This window comes from Acomys minous (assembly GCF_964271855.1).
Source record: "Acomys minous genome assembly, chromosome: 15".
Taxonomy (NCBI): Eukaryota; Metazoa; Chordata; class Mammalia; order Rodentia; family Muridae; genus Acomys; species Acomys minous.
This window is the reverse complement of record NC_140497.1, coordinates 6007188-6032030: the sequence shown is the minus strand read 5'-3', so window position 1 is coordinate 6032030 and position 24843 is coordinate 6007188. Positions and strand designations below refer to the sequence as shown.

Genomic DNA, 24843 nt, shown 5'->3' with positions numbered 1-24843 from the left:
AAAAGGAACCCAGATGGCTTCATGGTGGTGATGTCACAGGTCCCTGACATTCCACGTATCCAGGAGATGAAGGCTGGGGAAGCCGAAGACCTTCCAGGAGAGGGCCATGGCAGTGAACAGAGGAGCGGGGACCTTCTTATCTGTCTTCCTGCTGTGCTGCTGGCGAGATGCCGCACGTCCCTGGCCGAATAGAGAGTCGTCAGGTAGAGTCCCCAGGGGACTGGCAGATAGAGCACTGTAGGCATGAATTGGGCAGGTGACGAGCTTCTCTGTGTAGTGGAAAGGGTCCCCTTCTGAACTCTAAGTGTGGAGATAATGGCAGTTGTAAGAGCTGGGATCTTTACAGTAACTGAGTCATGACCTGGGTTAAGGCCTTTAAGGAAAAAGTCTGTGCGGCACTTGGCTGGTTTGCGTGGCCACTTCCTGTCATGAACACGCAGCAGGGGAGCATTGCTCTGGAGCAGGGGAGCATCACTAGACACTATACTTGGTTAACTGTGAGGAATAAATTTACGTTCCTTGTAATGGTGCGGCCTCAGGTCTTTTATTATACAGCACAATCATGGACTAAGGCATTCTCTTATGCAGATGTACTGGTGGACCAGTTCCCTGAGGGATGAAAGAGATCCAAAGTTTCTGTCTATGAAGTCCTTTGACATTGTGCGAGTCTAGGGGTGAGTTGTTTTAACTCTCATTAACTTGCATAAATCGTCTAGCTTACCTAGAAGTTCAGGAGGAATGCCAGGAACCTCAGGATGGGTAGACGGTCATGAACGACTGTGCACATTTGCTTGTTTATTTTACCTTGATCTTTGGTATTTCTTTTCCAATGTGGCACACACATTCCTGCGGCTTTATGTGCATATGTGTGCACATACATGAGGCAACCACACAGTGACAATGAGTGTCTTCCGTCACTCTCCACTATATTTTGTTGAGACGGGGTCTCAAAATTGAGCTCGGAGCTCAATGATTAGTTAAACCATCTGAGCAGCTAGCCCTGGGGATCCACCCGTCTGTCCACACAGGGCTGGGCTTACAGGCATGCACCACCATGCTCAGATTTTACCTGGGTGCCAAGGACACAAACTCGGGTTGTCAGGATTGCACAGCAGGTGCTTACTGACAGTCGTATCCTCAGCTCCTTGGTATTTTTTAAGCAGTAACTTTAATGTTATGTTTTACTGCTGTTTTCAATGTGTATACTCATTGTGCATACTTCCACATAGCACAGAAGCATTCTCACTTTTGTACATGATATATACCTCCCCATTCCTCCCCATACCTTTCTACCCTGCTGTCTTAGTTACTTTTCTACAGCCCTGACAATACACCATAACCAAGGCAACATTTATAAAAGGGAGCATTTAATTTGGGGCTCACAGTTCCAAAGGGTTAGTCATCACACTGGGGAGCAGGCAGCAGACATGGTGCTGGAGAAGGAGCTGAGAGCTCACACCCTTATACTCAGGCAGGAGACAGAGAGGGAGCTAACTGGGGGAAGCCTCAGCTTCTGAAGCCTTGGGGCTCACCCCAGTGACACACCTCCAACTCCTTCCCAAACAGTTCCACCAGCTGGGGACCAGCTATACATGAGCCCCTGAGGCTATTTTCAGTGAAATCGCACCTGTCTTCCCTTGAGCCCCGTTCATTCTCCCAGAAAGTTTTGCTTTACCTTCATGTCATGTACATACACGGTATTTACCTTCAGAACTTGGATGGTTTCCCTTACTGTGGTCACCTCCAGTTGCATCTATCGGCAGCCTCCATACAAATGACACAACTTCATTGTTCCTTACGGCTGAAGAAGATTGTCATGTATACAGAGCACATTTTCATCATCTGTTCCTAACAGCAGAGCTAGTTGGCTCCATAACTTGGCTGTTGTGAACTGTGCTGCAGTAAACATGTGTTTAAACAGCTCCATGGTGTTGATTCGAGGTCCTCAGGGTGAACACCTAGGACGGTTGGCTACGGTGGCCCTTGTTGTAGATTTGAGGAACCTCCATGCTAAATCCAGGGCTAGGTGACCTGGTTTACAGTCCCACCAGCAGTGGAGAAGGCTCTCCTTTTCTCTTACTGGCACCTGCTGTTTTCTTAATGGCTGCCATTCTGACTAGAATCTCAGTGCAGTTTTAATGTGTGTTTCTCTGATGGTTAGTGAGTCAAAACAGTTTTTCGTGTTTAATGATCATTTATACCTCTTATTTTCAGAGTTTTCTGTTCATTTCATTGTCCATTTTTATTGGGGTATTCAGTTTCTAGATTCAGTTTTTAGTTTTGTACACACCCTAGCTATCAGCCCTCTGGCAGACAGAGTGAGAATATTGGTTTCTTTTTAAAACCACAGAAATAGCAATGTGCTTTCACCTTAATCCCAGGCATGGGAAGGTGGGGCTGATCCAGCCTCCCGGTGGCAGCTGACTGTGGTTTGCCTCCTGCTCTAGCAGGGATGTGATTTTGCCAGATGCAGATTATGTGATGTTTGGAATTCTGGGGACTTTTCAGAGGGCACAGAAATGCTAGGGTTGTAATTGGTGGGTTGTTGGTGGGTTGCTGTTGGTTACAGTTTGTTAAGTAGTTTTGTGCAAAGAAAAGAAGAAGAAATTAGATATCCTGACGGCGAAGGTCAAACTCGCCCCAAGAAGCTCCATGCCCCTAATCAGCAAGATGTAGTCTAAGGATAACATCACCCTCCCCTGCCCCCACGTCTTGTCTAAACTTTTTTTCCCTCGTATTTAGTGTTGGGAAATTTAAAAGGTAGAAAATGAGAGGAAGAAACATCAAGTCTTTACATTGACCAGTTGAAGACAGCCATGAGCCTATGGGGTTGAAATAAAAACCTAATTTACAGAGAGATATGCAGTTTCCCTAGCACCATTTTTGAAGATACTGTCTTTTCTACAATTAATATTTTCAATATCTTTGTAAAAACTGCGTCAGCTATAGTCCCACCAGTTTGTCTGGATGCTCTATTCTGTGGAAGCCTATAACATGTCTGTTTTGTGGTGTTGTCACTATGGTTTTGTGATATAGCTTTAATTCAGGTGTGCAAACACCTCAGATTTCTTCTTTATTTGTCTTAGGCTAACTTGGCCATCTGAGGTCTCTTCTGCTCCCAAATGAATCTTAAGATTGTTTTGTTTTGTTTTTCATTTCTGTGAAGAATGGCATAGGGTTTTGATGGGATTGCATTGGATCTGCACATTATTTGGTTGTATCAGTTAGCTGTTCGCTGCTGTGGTAAAACATGTGACAAAAGCGACTTAAGAAAACTTACCTTGTTTCATGGTTCAGAAGTCCATCCCACTGTGGTCGGAACATCATGGGGGCAGGAGCACACACAGGGCAGCTTGCCTCACTGCGTCCACGGTCAGAAAACAGAGAGCCACGGATACTAGAGTCATCTCGTTTCTTTTTATTCACTCCAGGACCAAATCCCAAAGTACGTGCCACCCATATTCAGGGCAGGTCTTCCCACATCAACTACCCTAATGGGAACAACTCAATTCTAGGATTTGTTTTTCCTTCTTGATTTCTTTGATGATCCACTCATCATTCAACTGTATGCCACTCAGTCTTCATGGATGTATATACATGGTCTGTATTTCATTGTTGTTTGTTTATAGTTTCATTCCATTGTAAGAATACAATAAAGTATACTTCCTTTGTATTCTACTATAAGAGATTGTAGAGAGCGCTCCATGGGCTACTAGGAAGAACGTGTGCTCTGCTGTGATTGGCTAGAACGTTCTGTAGATACTTCTCCAACCAGTTGAGCTATGTTTACTTCAGTTACTTACTTTTAATACCAAGTAGCAGCCAGTGAAAGCACAGTACTAATGGCACTCACCCATGAGTAACATCACTGCACTGTGTTGGGCTCAATCTGTATCTTAAATCTAGTAGTATTGTTTTATGAAAGTGGATGCCCCACGGTCAGTGTGCATGTGTTTAAAATTGGAATGTTCTCTCGATACACTGATCCGTTTGTCAGCAGGAAGTAACAGATATCTCTCTTAATACGGGTTTGAACTCTATCTTGTCAGGCATCAGAAGATCAATACCTGCTTGTTTCCAATTGCTTGGAATGCCGTTTTCTATCATTTCATACTAAGGTTGCATCTGTCTTTGACGGACATGCTTCCTGGAGGCAATGCCTAGATGAGTGCTGCTTTCCAATCCAAACTGTTGATCTGTCTTTCAGTCAAAGAATGAAGACCACTGCTGTTCAGAGTCCTTGGCAAAAAGGCTTGTAATGGTTACCATTTGTTGTCAACCTGACAGGATCTCAACTCACCTAGGAGACAAGGCCTCGAGTTGTTACTGAGAACACAGTGCTGACTTCTAAGGCTCCCTGTCTTACGCCCTAGCTCAGGCCACTTCCACTGCTAAGGGAAGAAAGAGTTCATGACTCCCTCTAGCCAGCAAACTTTGCTCCCAGCATTACCTTCTCTGCTCTCTGCTCTGGGCAGTTTAACTGTAATGGGTGGTGGACAGTTCTATTTTGGTCACGTCTATTTAGGGCTCTAAACGCAACTTTTGCCTGTATGTCTGTATGTCCACCAGGACTTTGTTGGGGGTGGCAGGGGTAGCTATCATCTTTTTTTCCTTCTTTTTCTTTTCTTTTTTTTTTTTAACTGAATAGGTTTCCTCTCATTTACTCTGTATCTCTTTTGTCCCATCTATTTTGGCTATATGTTCATCTGATCTTTTAATGGTTGATTTTGTTTGGGTGTTTGCTTTTTCTCTTTTGTAGTGGCTTAAATACAAATGGCTCCTATAGGCGCATATATATGAATGCTTAGCTATCAGGGAGTGGCACTATTTAGGAAGAATTAAATGTGGTCTTGGAGGGAGTGTATCACCAAAGGTTATAGCTGAGGTTCCAAAAGCCCAAGGCAAGCCAGTGCTGTTCTTTCTCTCTGCCTGCAGATCAGGATATGCTTCTGAACCACTTTTGGGGCACCATGCCTGCCACCCCTGCCACCATGTTCCCTGCTTTGGTAATAATGATCTAAGCCTCTGCAACTGGAAGCCAGCCCCCAGCTAAACACTTTCTTTTTTAAGAGTTGCCCTGGGCTAGAGAGATGGCTCAGAGGTTAAGAGCACTGGTTGCTCTTCCAAAGGTTCTGAGTTCAATTCCCAGCAACCACATGGTGACTCACAACCATCTATAATGAGATGTGGTGCCCTCTTCTGGTGTTAATGTGTACGTAGGTGGAACATTGTATAATAAATAAACAAACAAACAAACAAACAAACAAACAAACTGACCTAGTCTATGTTTCTTCACAGCAAGAGAATACTAAGACATTTTTGTTTGTTTTTTGAAACAAGGTCTTACTATGTAGCCCTGGCTGGCCCAAAACTTGCTATATAGAGCAGGATGGCCACTAATACACAGAGACCAGAGACCAGGCTACATCTGCCTCCCAAGTGCTGGGATTAATGGCAAGTGCCACCACACCCAGCTTAATTGTTGATTTTGTATGTTCTGTTTATTCTGTCATCTTTTCTTCATTAGATTTCTGAGTGTGACTGCACATCAGCCTTGATATCAAGCCCCGGACGGTCTCTCTTTCACTTGATCTAGTGTACCTTGTGAGGTTTTCTACCATGTTCTTGCATGACTTACTGGGTGCTTTTTTTCCAAGTGTCCAGTTTGTATCTTTTTCAGAATCTCCATCTCTTTGTTGAAATAACTATGTCCAGCGCTGTCTTCTGTAATTTCTTCAGCTACTCACTTCAGCCTCTTTGACTTTACAGATCATTTTAGAAATCATTCTTTGTCATTTCATCATCTAGATATCTTTAGAGTTGGTGACTGGAGAGTCATGAGTTTTGGGGGAGTCGTGTTACCCTGTGCTGGCACTTGCTTATGTGTTGGGATGGGCATTTGTTGCACTGTCGTGCACCGGCCTTCTCAGTGAGCAGGCGATCCTTCTTTAAGAACAGCTGTTCTTCTTTGACGGTTGCACACACAGTATCAGTGGACATCGGCCATATTCATCTAGCACTACTTCCAACCACATGTGCTCCCACACCGAACCCCAAGGCCAACTGGGCTGCTCCTATACACATTACTCTCTAGTCGTCTATGGGGCACAAACAAGCTACCAGTGGCCCCATCCGCTCTCCCTCCCTCGGCAGCCATTTACTGTGGGACCCAGGACCCTCCCTCCCCACCAATCCATGCTGGAATTATGACCAGCTTAATCCTGTGCCAGTCAGCAGGATGAGCAGTGTGCTCCTGGCATAGTCTGGAGTCTTGGTTTGTTGTACCGTTTATTGGCCCCGCCCCCATCAAACTTCACAGCATCGTTTCCGTGTGGTTTTTGGCTATGGTGAGTGGGTTTTGACACAGCAAATACTTCCTTCTTGGTTAGTCTCACAAGAGCAGTGTCATTCCAGGACTTCAGAACGTACACTGCCAGCAGCGGGAAGTATGCTGTGTCCCCTGTGTCCCCTGTGTCCCCTGTGGTGGTCCCTCCTCTGGACTTGCCTGCAGTGGATGCACTAACAAGACACGGGATGCATCCATCTGCACTGAGGTTTCTGACAGGTTCAGGCTCAGAGTCTGTGCTGTGCTGTGCATGTGTAGGACAGGACAGCCAGTCCTGCTGCACTTGCACATTCTTGGGTTATGGTCTTAGAGGCTTTTATCTTTCTCCGTTTGAGACCTGGCCATGGCCCTGTGTGAGTCCCCTATTGCCCTGAGGGTGATAACACAGGCATCCTCGCCCCATCCTTGGGTGCTCCCACTGCTTTCCAGGAGAAAAGCTGTGACTGTGTGTGTGGTTTCCTCATTGGGGGGGGGCGTGCAGTCCACTTAGAAGGGCAGCAGTCAGTGTGAGCCTTGTGATGGGGAAGGGTTCTGTCTTGTGTTCACTCTATTAACCGGAGCGAACTCAGAACTCCACAGCCAACTTCATGCAGCCAGAATGTGCTGATGTGGACAATGAGAAGACATCAGAGCGTCCTGACCTTGTGGGTGTGTGCTGTCTAGAGGCTGCGACTCTCGGGAGGAGGTGACGACAGGAAAAGCATGGTAGAGCAGCTACACTTGACAATGCGTGTTAACAGGCGCGGACAACGTGAGCATACACACCACGCATGTGCACACGGCTGACTTGCACAATGCTCCCATTGTGATTACGGGACAGACACGAGATGAAAAGAATATTTTTAACAAAGTGCTGGCGCTGCGCAGCTGTACCCATTCGTAATGATCCATTAATGTCTCGTGCAAAGAGAAACTGTACTGTTGGTTTGGTTTACCGAGGTCAGCACACTGGGAAGCAATTGTCATCACCATCACAGACCTCCTTACATATTTCCCATTGTTCTGAGCCATGCAGATGAGCGCATTGGGATGCAGATTGTCCATCATTAAAGCCTTTGAGAACAGCTTTGTCATTGGTTTAGCTGCAACTTTAGTTCTCCCAGACAGAGCTCTGTACCCCAGAAAGGGAAGGTACGGTGGCCCTGCTTGTCGTCTTTGGGGGTCCCAGGACCTGGGAGCTGGAAGAAGAGGTCAGCCTTGAGCTCAAACAAAGGGATGTACCAGATTAAGAGACACCACTGCCCCTTAAGGAGAGGTCATGTCAGATGGAGGAAGTGTGTGGTGGATGCTACCGGGAGAAACTGGTCCTCAGACTTCCCATGGCGTCCAGATCTAGCTAGGACCATATGCCCGGGGACATCACAGATAAGACAGCCCTGGGCTCTGGTGACAACAGCCATCCAGAACTCTGCCGCACACTCAGCAGACCCCACTCCTTACCTGCAGCCAGACCACCCTGGAGGGCTCTGCTCATGCAGGAGGAACCAGGTGACCAGTCTCTGGTCCCCATCTTCCATCCCCATAGGACCTCAGGTGGCACAAGCACGTGTGCAGGGCCTCCCAGGGGTCTCAGAGAAACACGCATGAGGTGTCTTCACACAGGATAAGCGAGTCCTTGGCTGGCAACGTGGGAAGCCTTAGTCAGAGGCTGGGCAAGTGCTTCTCCTCACTGTGCGCTGAGCTGGGCTCTGGCCTGCTCGGGTGGGACCCGAGGCTGGAGCTTCCCGGCCTGGTGGCCACTCAGATGGTGTCACCAGTCACGCAGGAGGTAAAGCACTGCTTCCTACAAAACGAAATATGTGACCCTCCCCTGAGGTAGCACTGAGTTGTCCCTGAACATGGACATTGCACACCATCCACCATGGTGACTCCAAAGACCGGGAGAGCAGGCTCTACTCGGGGCATCTGGGAAATCATGGGCTCCACCCACACAGCTGTGGGATGGTAATGCCTTCTCATTTTCCACGAGAAGCTCAAGTCCCAGGGGGCTTCCCTCAGCACACATGGGAAAGACTCGCACTCCACACTGAGCCCTTTCTCTAGAATAGACTGGGGCCGTCCCTCACAACTGTCCGTTCTCAGAGAGGTAGGTGAAAATCGATGACTGCTGTTAAAACTATGGAATTTTCCCCCTTTCAGGTTTTGGTTGTAAACAACTGCCAAGTTATAAAACACTGGATGATGATATAGCTACAGTGTTTGGTAAGGACTCCTCACGCAGAACTCCAGGTCTACGGGGAGAGAGGGGATGGGCGCTCCCCAAGGCCTTTCCCAGACAACCAGGTGTCAGTCACAGGCACTGTAGGAACTGACTGGTTTGAGGTCAGGACCACATTCATCTGGCCCACAGCTTTAGTGCTGACTAAATTACTGAAGTCATAGGATAACTGTCAAAACCTAAACCCATTGGAGCTTTGCCTCTCAAAGTGGCATCCAGAGACCAGTAGTGTGTTTGTCACTCTGGGACTTGTTTCAAACACCCCACGTCAAGCCCTGCTCAGGCCTTCCACATCAGAATCCACATTTAGCCGGATACACTGACACAATGTGTGTGCAAGTGAGAGGCTCCTCGGCCTCGGGAGCAGGCAGGACAGTCCCTAGGGAGGTGGTGAGGACCTGGCCTCTCTGGCCTTGCCTGGTCCTGTGACCTCAAGTAAGGGCTTGGGGCACAGCTGAGTGAGGACCACTGGTCTGACCCACACAGTCCCTCAGAGGCAGGGTACAAATTACAGGTGTAGGCTAAGTTCCTTGGTCGCCATATTCCCAACCAGCGTGGTCCACCTGGAGTAGCGCTTCAGTGCAGAAGTGGCAGCGCAGTCTACAAAGTCTGTTGTGTACTTGCCACCCAGAGGCCAATTCTGTCTGCACCAGCCTCTGTGTCCATAGCCCCAGATCTGTCCTGTGACCTCTGCTCACCACCCAGGGCCACCCCTCATTTTACACTTGGTGAAGTGAGGCCTGGAGAAGCCGTCTGAGCAAAGAGTCTGACTTGCAGCTTACGACCCTGGGACACTGTGGGAAAGGTGTCACCTCCTGGGCATCTGCCTGCCCATGGTCACCTGCCAAATGGGTTCAGGAGTAGACTAAAGGTGCACAGGATGTGACTATGAAGCACTCCCAGAGCTGAGCCTCATCAGGAAGGTTCTGATGGGAATGTGGCTGCTACCAGGTGACAAGGGCCCTTCCCAGGGGGACCTCTTCCAGGAAGGAAGCTGGTTTCTGAGTTTTGGCCGGTATCATCACAGACTGAGGTCTATTTGGGATCAGTTTTGGAGTTTCTAGTCCTTGTATGGTTGGCTTTGTTGCTTTGAATAACTGGTCACGTGTCATGGTGCAAGAGTGTGTGGTGACATAAAACATTTACTTCATGGCCAAGGAACAAAAGAGAGAAAGGGAGTGCAGGATTCCACCACCTCCACTGTAGATACTCCATGACCTAAGGACCTCCCAGTAGGCCCCATCTCTTAAAGAGGCTCCATCACCTCCCAGTAGTGCTATAGAGAAATCAAGCCTTTTAAGACATGGGCGCTGAGGGACCGTCAGCTTCTTGGTTTCAGGTGTATTCAGGAGATCCTTGGATGACCTCAATCTTTCTGAACGTAGGGAGGCAGCAGTACGGACAGCCTCCCCAGATGAGTTATCCAGAGCTAAGGCCATCGTCCACAAGTTCCTTCAGTTTTCTATTCACAGTACTGACAGGCTGCCTGAAGTTCCATTTCTTCCCAGGGCATCTTCCCTGCATCACCGGCTGTATAACATGCTCTTGTGTGCTTTTCCCAAGATGAAATACTAGTCCGGGAGATTTTGGAGCCAGAAAAAACATCGTATTTTGAAGATGAAAGCCCATCAATAACTTCACAACTAAAAACAACGAAGGATAAAAGCAAGTATATTCCCTCCGCCCCACAGCTGCAAGCATCCTTAGACCCGTGTGGTATTGAGTGCAGGGCCCCATTGAGCACGCGCTCAATCCAGCCATACTTGGGCAGGAGCGAGTGGACGCAAGAGAGAAGCCATGGTCTGTGGCCACTGTTACAGCCCTCCTGAGCTGGAGGGAGTCACCTCCAAGGTAGAGGCTTGCTTCACTCTGGGGTGGTCTCTGGGTCACAGTCATACATGTTCATACATGTTCTTAGACATGGGATATGGATGTGGTTCAGCCACTGCAGGAACACAGGTCACAGAATGAGCCAGATCACTAGCACAGGCCATCACCTCGGCTCCTAACCATCATGTGGCCGAGGAGGTCCAGCACATGATGTGCCCAAGGCGAAGCAAAGCAGAAGACAGGCAAAGCACAGCTCCACACTGCAGGACTGTGCAAGCGGATGAGGCGTCACAGAGCATAAAGAAGGATGTGACCAGATGGTGGCAAGGAGGGGCTCTTGGGAAATGCACTCAGAGGCTGGAGGGCTCAGCACTTCCTGGGGGATATACTGTGACTCGATCTTAAGGGTTTGTTTACCCTATGGCTGCCTAGTCCCAAACCACCAGGCTCTAGGTGTTTGGATGACACCTGAGTATTAAAGATTAACTTTCCAACACACATTTAAACTAGAACTTGAACATCATGCCATCCTTTCAGGCCAGTGTTGTAAAATAGGACTTGGACCAAAAATGTTCAGAAGCATGTAACAAGAGAATGCTTCTCTGCTTCTTTCTATGTTCTTCATCAAAGAAGTCAACACATACGAATCCAGTACTCCTAAGAAACAAGAGAAGGAACAATCTTCTGGGACCATAGATATCCTTTCCTTTGACGGTAAATATACCCCCACAATCCGCTGTCTGGGCTCAGAACCTAACAGGGGCGGCCCGGCCAGCCAGGTGCAGATGGGTGCTTCTGCTTGGAGGAGGCTGAGACTCTTGTGCTGGAGCCCGGGCATCTTCACCCCGTTAGGAAGCTTTCCTCCTGTGTCCCGAGCCCTACGATGCCCCAGGCGTCTAGTCCCGCACTGGGGTTCAGCATCCCACAGCTCCCTCTAGGCCTGCCCGGCCCCAGAACCCAGGGTGGGCCCCAGAAGTTACTAGGAAGGAATACAAGCTAGGTCCTCTTCTAGACTTCCAACTGAGTCACTCGTCCCTGAATAGAAAGACTAGCAGAGCAGACAGACAAGCATGGACACACGCATCAGGCACGTCCCTGGGGTGGGGCAGAAAGGGGGCAGGGCCTCCATCAGATGAGTCTGCCACCACTGACACCCACAGGAGACAGACAAGCGTGGGTGTCAGGTATAGGAGACGGGATGTAGTAACATATTAATACAGTGCTATATGGGCCTGGCAACTTGCATTTCAACCCTGCATGGCTTCTCCAGCTGTCAACGCATACGGTGAGTCACAATGATGGCACCATGGCACAGAGAGCACAGTTCTATTTAAGATGACTATCCTAACGCCCTCTGGGGCTGTCCCACTTGTCGGTTTGACTGGCCGATGGTTCTAGAACAGGTAAAGATCCTTCTTGTGGCTGCCCACAGTCGGAGATCGTACAGGGAAATGCAAACCGAAGAGACTATCTATGCTATACAGGCCGAAGTAGATCAACACAGAGAAGAGCTAGGTGAGGGGATCTGAGGCCCTAACAGAGGAGGGAGGGGGACCCTGAGGTACCCCCTGGGCCCTGGAGATGGCTACAACCCCAGGGACAGTGTACTTGCTCACCAGAGGTCAGCAAACATCCCTAGCCAGTCCAGTGTGTTGTCTGCACTGCTGCCTAGGCCTAAGCACTGATCAATGGCCTCCACATAGAGTCCCTCCCTCTCTAAGAAGTCCCTGAGCTGCTGAGGCTTAGCCAGCCTCCCATGAGGACAAATAAATCCCTCACTGAAACTGTGTGACTCCTAACCATCAAGCCAAAAACAGCTTCTCCGGGGACTTACGACTTTGTGATCGAGAGTGAGGACCAGGTTAGAAGGAGACTAGTGGGATATCCAGAGAAAGAAGGTGGCAGCAGTAGGAAGGAAGGCTCTTGGGCTGCCCGGTGTAGAGCCCAGTGCAGAGCCTGAGCTACCGGTAACCAGCCAGCGCTAACGGAAGGCAGCCCTAGGTCCAGGCAGCAGGAATGTGAGCAGGGCCCTCGGGTCCCTCAACGCCCTGCCACACTCCCTGCCAGGGATCTCTTGCCAAATGATGCTGCCAGTAATACAGGCCAGGCGGGTCTTGGAGACAGAGGCAGGCAGAGACTTCCACCGTTTCCACAGTCTTGTCCCAGACAGAGAAAGAACTAAAACAGACAGAACAGAAACCGCGAGGTTTTATTAGCAAACATATCACACACAGGGCTAGAGAAACGGCTGAGCCACTGAGAACAATTGCTGCTCTTGCAGAGGCCCCACGTTAGATTCCCAGAACCTGTGTCAAGCAACTCACAACTGGAGTAATGCCACCTTCTGGCGGCCTGCACAGGCACCTGTATACATGTGAAACACACACACACACACACACACACACACACACACACACACACACACACACAAAAGCATGTTCAATGCAAAAGCACACATTCAGGAGTTATGGCTGGCTTCATATGATAGTGGCAGTTCACAGGCTTTGTACTAGACCTGCGGATGTGACACACAGGTTGCTCTGATGTAGAGAGCTGACAAAACGCTCGGTGCTCCATCCTCCTGATCTCTGGCCAGCTCCTAGGTCAGGTCCCTAGTGCACAGAGAGCACCTTCTCTCCACTAGCACATCATAGACTGCCCACAAAGTCCACGTCTAGAGCAGAAGTGGGAGTCAGTGTATCAAGGGGAAGTGTGGCAGGCCACCTTCAGCCGCAGGCCACGGGAGCCCCTCCCCGAGAAAGGAGAGCTGCAGGAAAAGGCACTTAACCAGGTGAGTGAGCAAGGCCTTGAGTACTGTTGGACTTGGAGGCTTCCCTGAGCTCATATAGTCTCTGGAACAGGTAGGGGAGCCAGGCCGACCTGTTGGCTGAGCACCTTTGCTTGGATGGAGAGTTCATGGCTCCTTGGTGTCTGGGAGACAGCAAAGCTGCAGCCCCTGCTCAGAGCTGCCTTGGATACCACAGGTGTGTGCTGTGCTCAGGAAAAGCACCCACCCTTTTCCCACATATGGCCATGAGGGTCAGAGGACGGCTATATGTATAGGTCTCCAGCCCACAGCAGAGAGCCCACACTAGTGTTTCCTCATCTTTAAAAGTGATGCTGTGCCCTCTGCCCATAGCTGAGGACATGGACTGCAGAGGATAGGAGGTGAGATGCAGGCGTTGGAACTCTGATGTCACGTAAGTTCTAGCACCCTGTTCCTAGTGTCACCTTAATCTTCACATGGACCCTTTCTCTCTGTGCATCATCTAGCCAGGAGGGTTTGTGGCAACAGCACAGTGTGGTGAGTGTGTGCCAGCCTGTTAGAGAATGCATGTTGTCCAGCCCAACTCCAGCACTGCCCAGGGCTGCAGATGGGGGGCAGCAACCCCTGGCTGCTGCAGGGGTCCATGGGTGGCAGAAGGCAGTAAGAAGACACAGACCTACAGCTTTCAGCTTTGTGATGGGGGTAGGGGGCAAAGGAAAATTAAGGCAGGTGGCCTGTGGGCTGACCTGCTCCTCGGTGTCTCCCAGGCCCAGGACCCGGCAATGTGTCTGTCTCTGGGAAGTGGATGAGAAACTGCTGGAACTCTCATGTCATAGCTGAGGCCTTGCAGCTGTGGAGAGCACAGGAAGGAAGGTGCAGAAAACACTGTGGCCTCCATCACACATTAGTTGGTCCATGTAAATAAAGATGCTTGTTTGCCAAGTGCTGCTGAGGGAGACCAGAGGTCGGTGTCTGTCTGCCTTCGAGTAGAAGTGAGCTCTGCTGTCTGTCTGGTTGTGTGCATGTAGGTGTTGCCCAGGGAACGCGGATCAGGGGGGAAAAAAACCCAGGACAGGTTAAAAAAGGAGAGCAAGGCACTTAAAATAGCATCCACTGTGACATTATTTTAAGCTTACAAAAAAACCCACAGAGCTTTTAATTTACTCCCTGGAGCTTCCCAGGTCGATGGTTGGTAAGGAGTGTGGGAACGTCCACATTCATGCCAAGCTCTTAAGCGGCCATGAAAATATGATAAACAACAGAAACAAAGAACAGCAGGCAAATCCCAGCTCTTGCCTCACAGGGCATAAGAGATAGTTAGTGCTGGAGTCAGATCTCAGTGACCACAGGCCAGGAACACAGATTCAGGCTAGCCCGAATTCCATGCTCAAACATGGCCACAATTTCACTAAGTTTTTATAATAATAGAACAAAGAAAGTTATAAATCAAGAAAGACATTGTTCAAATACATAGGTGGAAACAAGGTAGGCAGTACAGCCAGGCAAGAAATCTCAGCTAGAGGCCTCAGATACTATCTGATGACTTTCTCAACTTTGGATTGATGGAAGCTAAGGGTCTGTTTGCACGTTCCAACAGGTTTTTCCTAATAGTCCTATAAGGAAGTTAGGTCAAACACAGTGGTGGGCAAGGATAGGCTATTAAGGGGCTAAAGAATGCCCACACAGGTTTTAATTGGACTGGCATCATTCTAACCTCTCCACGATCACTCTGGTTCTATCGATCAGCCTCGCAGAGGGTTCAGTCAAGTCACAGGTTCTTGCTGGGACCTTCAGTTCACATCTGCACGGCTTCTGCTGACATCACCACCCCTCTGCTGTGTGCCTGGCTCTAGAGCCCATCAGGATTCCACCTGTGCGCTGCCTCAGTGTCCCCACCTGTCCACTGTCCGCTGCCTCAGGGTCTGGCCTGTCCCTCTGTGGAGTGACTTATGGGTTTACGAGACTTTTCCTGCCTCCAGGAATTTGAAGCATTGCACCTGGCCCTCCCGCTGCATCTGTTTGGTGATGAATGGAAGATGTGCACAGCTATCACTCTCTGACACTCTTTCTTCAGGCATTAGGACTGCACAGGGTAATTGCTCGCCTGGTGGCCACAGGCAGCAGGCTACAAACATGTACACACAACACATGCTCACTCTACGCTTTGAGACCCAGATGGCCTGGTTTAAAAGCTTGCAGTTAAACAATGTTTGTGGCGTCTATTCACTGCCCTTAACTTTTCCACAGATGAGGAGAAAGAAACACTTTATCAGCTAAAAAGCCTCGAAGCTCTGGAGAAAATCATTAAAACAATTCGAAGAGCTCTCGGTAAACAGAAACTACGGCCTCCTTCCATGGGCTGGGGTCCCGGACTAGACATATAGGGGAGGCCAGCAGGTAACGTGAAACTCAGCAGGTAACTGTGCCTGCCGCCAAGCCCTACTGCCTGACTTCTATCCCTGGGACCTGTGTGCTGAAAGGAAATACGTTACACACACACACACACACACACACACACACACACACACACACACACACACACGCATGCACGAATACACTCACACATGCACATGTGCACATGGCAATGTTTTTAAAGAAGAGGAAGTGAGCTGAGTAGCACTGGTGTCTCTGCTTCCTGCTGTGAATGCAGTCCTACCAGCTGCCTCCTGCTCCTGCCTCCATGGCGTCCAGCCATGATCTGTCCACCTGTTTGCACCTGTAGGCCACCTGATGTCACCAGAAGGCATTGGTGAGTCACAGATGAGTCTTGAGAGGAGTCAGTGTCACTGATGTGAGACTACAAGGGTCTGACACAGGCTGTGGTGACAACCAGTGCTACAGTAATAATTGCTCAAAAGAATCTCCTCCCTAACAGGAACTCACCTCAGAAAAAAACTGAAGCTTCAGAAAAGCATGAGAACCAGACAACTCCTGGGGGGCTAATCCAGCCCCGAGACCAGGAATGGCAAAGGGGACAAGCCACTACCCGCACCAGGGACAGAGCAGAGTGGGAGCATCACCACCCTGTCTGAAGGAGAACTGTACTCAATGAGCACCAAATAAAATTAGCATATTTAAATAATAAGCTACCAGACATGGCTTTCTTATTTACCTTTTTAATGATATCTTTTATTATTCAAAATGGAGAGAGGACTGCATGGTGGGTGGGACCCTAATGCAGTGAAAACTCCCTGAACTCTTCTTCCAGTGTGACCTAGTGAGGGCTCCTAGTAATGAAAGATACGGAGCCTAAACCATCCATGTCTGTGACTAGGTATGCTGGCTAGTCATGTCAACTTGACACACCAACTAGAGTTATCTGAAAGGAGGGAACCTCATTTGAGAAAATGCCTCCATAAGATCCAGCTGTAGGGCATTTTCTTAATTAGTGATTGATAGGCAAAGGCCCAGCCCATTGTGGGTGGTGCCATGCCTGGGCTGGTGGTCTTTGGTTCCATAAGAAGGTAAGCTGAGCAAACCATGAGCAGCAAGCCAGTAAGCAGCGCCCTCCACGGCCTCTGCATCAGCTGCTTCCTCCAGGTTCCTGCCCTGCTTTTTAGTTCCCACCCTCACTTCCCTCAGTGATGAACAGTGCTATTAAAATGTAAGACCAAATAAACCCTTTCCTACCCAACTTGGTTGTTGGTCATAGTGTTTCATCACAGCAACAGAAACCCCTAAGACACCAGGCAAGGCTTCCAGTGATGAGACTGGGACACCAACCCTCAACCTACAAGCTGTTCTGCCTGTAAGATGTGCTGGGACAATGATGTCCCAGAATTTGTGGGAGTGGCCAACCAATGTCTGGTTTAATTTGAAACCATGATAGGTAGCCTATGCCTGACAGTGTCTGGATGACCATAGCCCAAAGACCTAGGATAGAAGCAACCGAGGGGTGGGGGGGAGAGGGAGGGAAGGAGGGAGGGAGAGAGGAGAGAGAAGAAGAAAAGAAAAGAGAGAGAGAGAAAGAAGAGAAGGAGGAGGAGAGAAGAAGGGGAGAGGAGAGGAGAGGAGAGGAGAGAGCAGAGGGACAGAAGGAGAGAAGAGAGAGGAGAGAGGAAAATAAAAAAAAAAGATTCTTAATGATACTCTGCTATACTCATAGATTGGTGACTAGTCCAGTCGTCTTTGGAGAGGCTGCCTCTGGCAGCTGATGAGAGTGTCTGTAGAGACCCACAGGCAAACACTAGACAGAAAAGGAGCCCAGGTTGGAGGTCTCCATTTGGTCCCTCGCCTGCAGGTGCAGGGAACTCCGAGGAAGAAGGGGGGAAGAACTGTGGGAGCCAATGTGGTAGAGGACAACAGGCCAGCACGGATTCAATAAGCAGGGTGCTCGAGGGCCCAGAGAGACCCCAGAGGCACAGAGCCTGCGTGGGTCTGGGCTAGGTCCTCTGCAACGTTACAGCTGTTGGCTTGCTGTTCTGGGGGACTCCTGACAGCAGGAGCAGCGATGTCTCTATCTAGGGTAGAGGGGAGACAGGAGGAACTGGGAGTAATAGAAGGGAAACTTGGTCAGGTATGAGAGAATAAATTTAATTTTTAAAAATATTTTTGATCATGTTCTTTTTCCATCACATCCTTTCATATCCTCTCCTTCACCGTACCCCCTAACTCTAAGTTTTTTTCAAAAAACAAGCACAACAAACTCCCCAAACCTAAAAAACAAAGTACAACACCCCAAATAACAAAACAAGCCACCAAACTGGAGTCCATTATTTATTGTTGGTCAACTACTCCTGACCATGAAGCCTGCCCTGGAGTGGCTGATAGACTCAGTGTCATTTCACTGGAGAACACTGATTTTCTCTCTCACCACAAGTATAATGACAGTTTATCTGTTAACTTTTACCTACTGGTAGGTTTTCCTTCCTTCCTTCATTTTTTAAAAAAAATAACAAAAAATAAAATATAGTTAAAAAAGAAAAATATCATATCAAAGTTGGACAAGACAAACCAACATAAGGAAAAGAGCCCTAGAGAAGGCACAGGAGTCAGGGACCCACTCGTTTGCACACTCAGGAATCACAGTAAAAACACCAATGGAAACCCATAATAAAGACGTGTCTGACTGTGTGTCTCTGTATTTGTTAGCGTCTGCTGCAGCAGGAAACGTCCCTGATGACGGCAGAACAGGCACTGATCTATGGCTGCAACAGAATACCATTAGGAGTCATTGTATCACTACTTTTAAAAAGATCAGTATTGGGGTTGGAGAGATGGCTCAGCGGTTAAGAGCACTGACTGTTCTTCGAGAGGTCCTGAGTTCAATCCCCAGCAACCATATGGTGGCTCACAACCATCTATAATGTGATCTGATGCCCTCCTCTGGCCTGCAGATGTACATGCAGGCAGAGCACTGTATATGTAATAAATATTTTTTTAAAAAGATCAGTATTATTTGACTTGTCCTAGGACCCTGGATTAGCTAGTCCCAGGTTCTTGGTCACCAGAGCAGGGTTGGGCACAGGTTCCATGCCGTGGAGAGGACCTTGAGTCAGATAGATTACTGGTTGGTTACTCCCACAAGCTTTGTGCCATCTTCACCCTCACAAGTAGTGCACCATGTAGATAAAGAGTTTGTAGCTGGCTTGGTGCTTTTGACAGTACGCACAGCACCCTGCTGTACAAGTGACGTTGGAACAGGGGTGAAAGCTCTACGTAGGCTGCAGCTGAACGGCTCCATCCTCCTTAGCAAGGGGGCCTTGCTGTCACACTGTGGAGCAGACTGCAGTCTTTGCAACAGCCTAGCTTGTTTGGGAAATCTTGTGGAGCCTCTTTGGCCAACAACTCAAAAACCTAATCCCAGTTCTAGAAGCTTCATTTGGTGATGAGAGATGACCACTTGGGGCTGTCTCTCCCATTGCCTGACAATCTCACTTAGATGACCTTCATATATGTGTATGTTTGGAGAGGGTTTACTATATTTGGTTCCCATACTAGCCCACTAATGCCTCTTAATTTTAGCTCTCACTCCTTATTTCCTCCCACTGCCCCCTCACCCCTCCCTGCCCCCACTTGATCCTCCCATCCCACACACCTCCTAATGACCACGAACATCTATTCTATTGCCCTTTCCTGATGAGACGCACCTGTTCTCTCTAGTCCCTTACTCTATATGTACCCTCGGTGGTGCTATGGATGGTAGCTTGGTTATTAGTGACTTAATAGCTAATACCCACAGACAAATGAACACATACCATATTGTCTTTTGGGGTCTGGGAAACATCACTCAGGATGGTTTTTCCTAGTTCCGCCTATTTGTCTGTGGTCATGTTTTGAATACCTGAGTAATAATCCATTGTGTAACTGTACAACACTTTCTTTATCCAGTCTTCTGTTGAAGAACAACTAGATTGTTTCCAATTTCCGGATATTGTGAAGAGAGCCACCATGAACATGGCTGAGCAAGTGCTTTTGTGGTAGGATGACGTGTCCTCTGAGTGGATGCCCAAGAGCGGTATAGCTGGATCTTGAGGTTGACCGATGGTCATCTTCTTGAGTGTCTGTCACCATAGTGGCTGCACAAGTTTGCAGTCCCACCAGTGATGTGTGAGTGTCCCTCTTACTCCACATCCTCACCAGCACGAGCTGTCCCTTATTTTGTTCATCTTAGCCATTCTCATAGGTGTAATTTGGAACCTCAAAGTACTTTTGATTTGCATTTGCCTGGTAGCTAAGGATGTTGAATATTTCTTTAAGTGTTTCTCAGACATTCGAGTTTCTTGAGAATTCTGTTTAGATCTGTACCCAATTTTTCAACTGGGTTATGGCTTTCTTGATATCTAGTTTCCTCGGTTCTTTATGTATTTTGAATACTGGCCCTCTATTACATGTGTGGTTGGTAAACATCTTTTCCCTCTGATTTGCCTGAAGGATGGTGTCCTTTGCTGTACTGAAGCTTCTCGGTTTCCAGAGGTCTTATTTACTACGCGTTGATATTAATGCCTGTGCAAAAAGTGTTCTGCTCAGAAAGTCTTCCTGTGCTGACAAGTTCAAGGCTATGAAGAGCCACAATGAACATACCCATCCAAGAGGTCAGTGTATCTTGTTTTATGTCAAGGTCTTTTATGCATTTGGAGTTGAGTTTTGTGCAGAGTGATAAGTAAAGACCTATATGGACTCTTCTTCATGTGGACATTCAAGTTGACCAGAACCATTTGTTGAAGATGCTCTTTTTTTCCTGTGTTTATTTCTAGGCTCTTTATCAAAACACAGCTTTCCATAGGTGTGTGGATTCATGCCTGGGTCTTCAGTCCAATTCCACTGATGAATGTGTCTGGTTTTGTGCAGATGCCATGTGTAACAGGACCCCAGACCTTAGTACAACCAACACCATGATGGAAGTGCCACTCAGGCTGTAAAACTCAGCTTGTAAACAGCACCATCAGCCAAAATGAAACAACGAACTTAGTCTCTCAAAGTCTGTATCGTCCTGGGAAAGTCTCAACATGTACTTAACCTTGTAGTTCCACTTCTGGCTAACTGAAGTCTGTCAACCCAGAACATGGGTTTTGTGCTCAGGAGCTCACCCTGAGAGAGGCTCGGTGCTGCACTGGGATCCTGAGCACCCAGTGCACTCGCTGGTCGCTAATAAAGACTTTCTGTTGGCTTAAACCCACGTCCGAGCAGTCTTCTCTGGTGAAAACCATGTTGGTTTTATTACTATACTTCTGAAGTAAAACTGAAATCTGAAAGTTTGGTAGAATTCAGCACTAAAACCATCTGACCCTGGGCTTTATTTGGTTGAGAAACTTTTAATGAATGCTTCTATTTTACTAGGGGTTGTAGTTCTCTTTAAATTCCTTATCTGATCTTGATTTAACTTTGGTAAGTGTTAAGTATTGAGAAAATTACTTGTTGCTTTTATATTTTCCAACTAGGTGGAGCACAGGCTTTTAAAGTCTGTGCTCTTGAGTCTCTGGACTTTGTTAGTATTTATCTGTTGTTAAGTCCTCCTTTTCTTTTATAACTTTTTAAATTTGGGTATTCATTCTCTGCCTTTTAGCTAATTTGGATAAGGGTTTGTCAATCTTACCAATTTTGAAAAGAACCAACTCTTTCTTAATTGATTCCTTCTGTCGTTTTTTTTCATTGTTACTTCTATTTCATTGCTTTCATCCCTGAGTTTGATTATTCCTTCATCTCCTCTTAGGTCGGATTCTTTTAGGTCTAGAGCCTCCTGGTATACTGCTAAGTTGATAGTACAAGATCTTTCCAATTCATTTCAGGCACTTGGGTGTTATGAACTTGCCTCTTCGAACAGCCTTCACTGTGTCTCATAGGTTTGGGTATGGTAACGTATTCGTTTTCATTCTCTCCTAGAGTATCTGTTTTCTTTCCTAATTTCTGTCTCGACCCATCTTTCATTCAGTTTTGAGAGTTGTTCAGTATCTGTTGGAGAAGAGTCTTGTGTACTGATGTTTTCAGATGCTGGCTTCAGTGCCCTGAGATCTGGTTGCCACCCTGCCACAGGCATTGTTATGAATATTGAACCATCTCCTATATCCATGTTATGTAAAGAATGTTCCCCAATTGATTGTCCTTGATTGGTTAATAAAGATGCTGAAGCTTGTGACTGGGCAGAAGAGAGGCAGGCAGGGCTTAGGTTCCAGGACTTGGGATCTCAGAGAGGAAGGATGAGAGAAAGGCGTTACCATGGGCAGGATGGACTAAGTGCATGGGGCCATGAGGACAAAGTAATGGGGAAAAAAGCAGCCCAGACAGGACAACTTATTGGCAAGTAACACGAGGTGTGTATCTGGGAGATAACAAAATAGCTTAGAGGGCTAGTATCTGCCCAGCTCCAGGGTTTTAGGCTTATAAATAAATCACAGCCTTTCTGCTTCAATTCTTTTGGGAGCTAACCACGTTAAGGGAAAACTGTTGCTTTATTAATCCAATGTTACACGTTCCCATGAGTTTTTCAAGCTTTCTGTTGTTTCTGTTGGTGTTTAAGCAGTTGTGGTCAGATAGGATGCAGGGTGTTACTCCAATTTTCTTGCATCTGCTGAGACTTGCTTTGTGTATGAGTATATAGCCGATTGTGGAGGAGCTGAAGGGATATTCTTTTGTGTTTGGGTGAAATGTTATGTATCTGTCGGATGCATTTGGTTTGTAACTTCAATTAGCTCCCACATTTCCACTGCATTGTTGTCTGGGGGACCTGTCCATTGGTGACAGTTGGGTACTGAAGTCTCCCACAATCAGTGTGTGAGAGTCAATATGTGGTTTAAGCTGTAGTAGTGTTTCTTTTACAAACTTGGCTGCCCTTCTATTTCTGACATAGATATTAAGAATTAAAATGTCCTCTTGGTGAATTTTTTTCTGTAATGAGTATGTAGTATCCTTCCCCATCGCTTCTGAATTAGGTTTGAAGTCTGTTTTGTCAGATATAAAAATGGTCACACCAGTTTGTTTCTTAGGCCTATTTGTTTGAAATATCTTTTCTGACCTTTTATTCTAAGGTGATGTCTGTCCTTGATGTTAAGGTGTGTTTCTTGGACTTAGCAGAAGGGTGGATCCTGTTTTTACCTCATTCTATTAGTCTGTGTCTTTTTATTGGGGAAATGAGACCATTGATGTTGAGAGAGATCAATGACCAATGACTATGGATTCTTTTATGTTTGGGGTGGTTCATGTACGTGCGACACATCTATTCAGGCCTTCTGGCTGCTTCTACTTTGTACTGAGAAATCAGGTGTAATCCTAATAGGCCTGCCTTTATAAATTACGTGGTCTTTTTTTCCCTTGCAGTTTTTAATATTAATTCTCTTTCTTTATGTTAGGGAAATTTCCTTCTATAATTTTGTTGAAAGTAATTTCTGTGCCTTTCACCTGTGTTTCTTCTCCTTCCTTTAGTCTTATTCTTCTTAGATTTGGTCTTTCCATCCAGCCCCAGCTTCCCTGGCTAGCTTCGCCAGAAGCATTTTGGCGTTGTTGGCCTTCTCTTTGCCTGGTGTCCCCATTTCTTCTTTCATTTCTTCGATGGCTGAGCTGTTCTTTTCTAGCTCTTGTGTTCTGTTGGTGAAGCTTGCCTCTGTGGTTCCTGTTCGAGGTCCTAAATTTTTCATTTCCAGATTTTCCTCAGTTTGGGTTTTCTTTATTGATTCTATTTCCACTTTCTGGTCTTTTCTTCCTTCCACTCATTTCCTTCTACTGTTCACTTGTGTTTTCATGGAGTTCTTATGAAATAAGAATTTCTACCATACGCTAACATATCTCGCAACCTCTATCATATTCACAATGGCTAGTTAAGGTCTTTCACTTGTGCCTCAGCTGTGTGGCAAGACTCAGGGCCTGCCGTGGTAGGCTGTAGGCTGTCCTGAACGTTAGTTTGCTTACACAGCCATCTAGGCATCCTGGATTAGGAAGACTGGCTCTCCATGCTGCTAATGACCGTATCTTTGTTGTCTGGGTGCTCCACTCTGGTTCTCAGCAGAGTGTGGTGGCTGGAGGAAAACCTCCTAGGGTCCTGACAGGTGTAGGTACTGGGGATTCCAGGTAAAATATGTTTCTGAGTTTTGGGGCCTGAGACCTAGGAACGGGGATGGGCTGGGGCAGTGGAGCGGCTTGACAGCAGGAGGAAAGCTGGGTGCTCCGTCAGGTCTGCTTAGTTAGTCCTGGGGAGGCCAGGGAGTGAGGAGAGGCCACAGCAGAAGGTCCGCTACCGAACTGGGGGTGAGACTGGGGGATTAGAGTTGGAGCAGTGGAAAGAGAAGGATGTGCAGTCGGCTTCCGTGTGTGGGTTCCCATGGAGTGCCTGCTGGAGCTGGGATAAAGTAACACCTGAGGGAGAGAGTAGGAGGGGGACCCACTGGCAAGGGCCGTGGGGGAGGGAGGGAGGGAGGGGGCTGCAGCAGGGGTTCTGTTGCAGAGCTGGCTGTGAGACTGGGGCATTGGACCTGGAAGAGTGGGGGCAGGGAGAGGTGAAGCTCTGCAGTGGCCTCCTAGTCTCCCCCTCCCCCTCCTGGGTGAGAGTAGCCTGTGTGTTTGTAGGAAGTGCTGGCTGGAGTGTGGAGGTGGGACCCCCCCCACTTTGATGATTTTGTTTGTGGCTCTTGCTAAGCAATCGTTGACAGGTGACTGTCACAAGGGTGTTCTCATGTTTCCTGTTTTGTCTGTGTGTGGTTCTGGTTACTGCAGCAAACACTGGTCTTTCTTTTCTCCCCACTCCCACCCCTTTTTTTAAATACAAGGCCTTGCTTTGCAGCCCAGATTGGCCTTAACCTCCTACCCAGGGCTCTAGGTGATGTTGTTCCCAGCACAGACCATGAGGCCTGGGCTGCTGTCTTCCCAGCCTTCTTCAGCCACTTTGCATAGCTGTAAATGAGCTATGTACTAAGACAGGGTTTGCTCTAAGTCATTCCACGGTACACTGGTTTCAGGTGATGACTCACCCTGAGACTCTACAAGCAGCTTCTGCCTCCACTATGAGGTTGGGGATAACTGTTAATATGGATGGACACAAACACCCGCTTCTGTCCAGCACCATCCATGCAGTACATGCCGACAGATGACTTATTTCTAAACTAGTCACAGGGACACACAGCTTTAATTCCAGCACTTGGGAAGCAGAGGCAGGAGGCGCTCTGTGGGCCTGAGGCCAGCTTGGTCTGTGATGGAGTTTCAGGACAGCCAGGACTACAAAGAGAGACCCTGACTCAAACAAAACAATAAAAGATT

At 47.7% G+C, this 24843-nt stretch overlaps 1 protein-coding gene across 6 annotated transcripts; it reads left to right on the top strand.

Moving 5' to 3' along the window:
• The first annotated feature begins 66 nt into the window (after positions 1 to 66).
• Positions 67 to 21013, top strand: LOC311585143 (sperm acrosome-associated protein 7-like). Of its 6 annotated transcripts, none has more exons than XR_014775114.1 (8): positions 67 to 203; positions 8486 to 8548; positions 10128 to 10229; positions 11025 to 11108; positions 15409 to 15558; positions 19492 to 19710; positions 20035 to 20195; positions 20358 to 20773. XR_014775114.1 is itself a non-coding variant. In XM_084760012.1 (6 exons), exons 1-5 carry the CDS (start codon positions 107 to 109, stop codon positions 15543 to 15545), a joined length of 483 nt encoding a protein of 160 aa, XP_084616138.1. In that variant the 5' UTR covers positions 67 to 106; the 3' UTR covers positions 15546 to 15558; positions 16037 to 16309. The 6 variants fall into 6 exon arrangements, 3 of the variants coding, with proteins under 3 accessions (XP_084616138.1, XP_084616137.1, XP_084616139.1); XR_014775115.1 differs by having other exon boundaries at positions 20452 to 20772; XR_014775113.1 differs by lacking the exon at positions 15409 to 15558 and having other exon boundaries at positions 20358 to 21013.
• The last annotated feature ends 3830 nt before the right edge of the window (positions 21014 to 24843 follow it).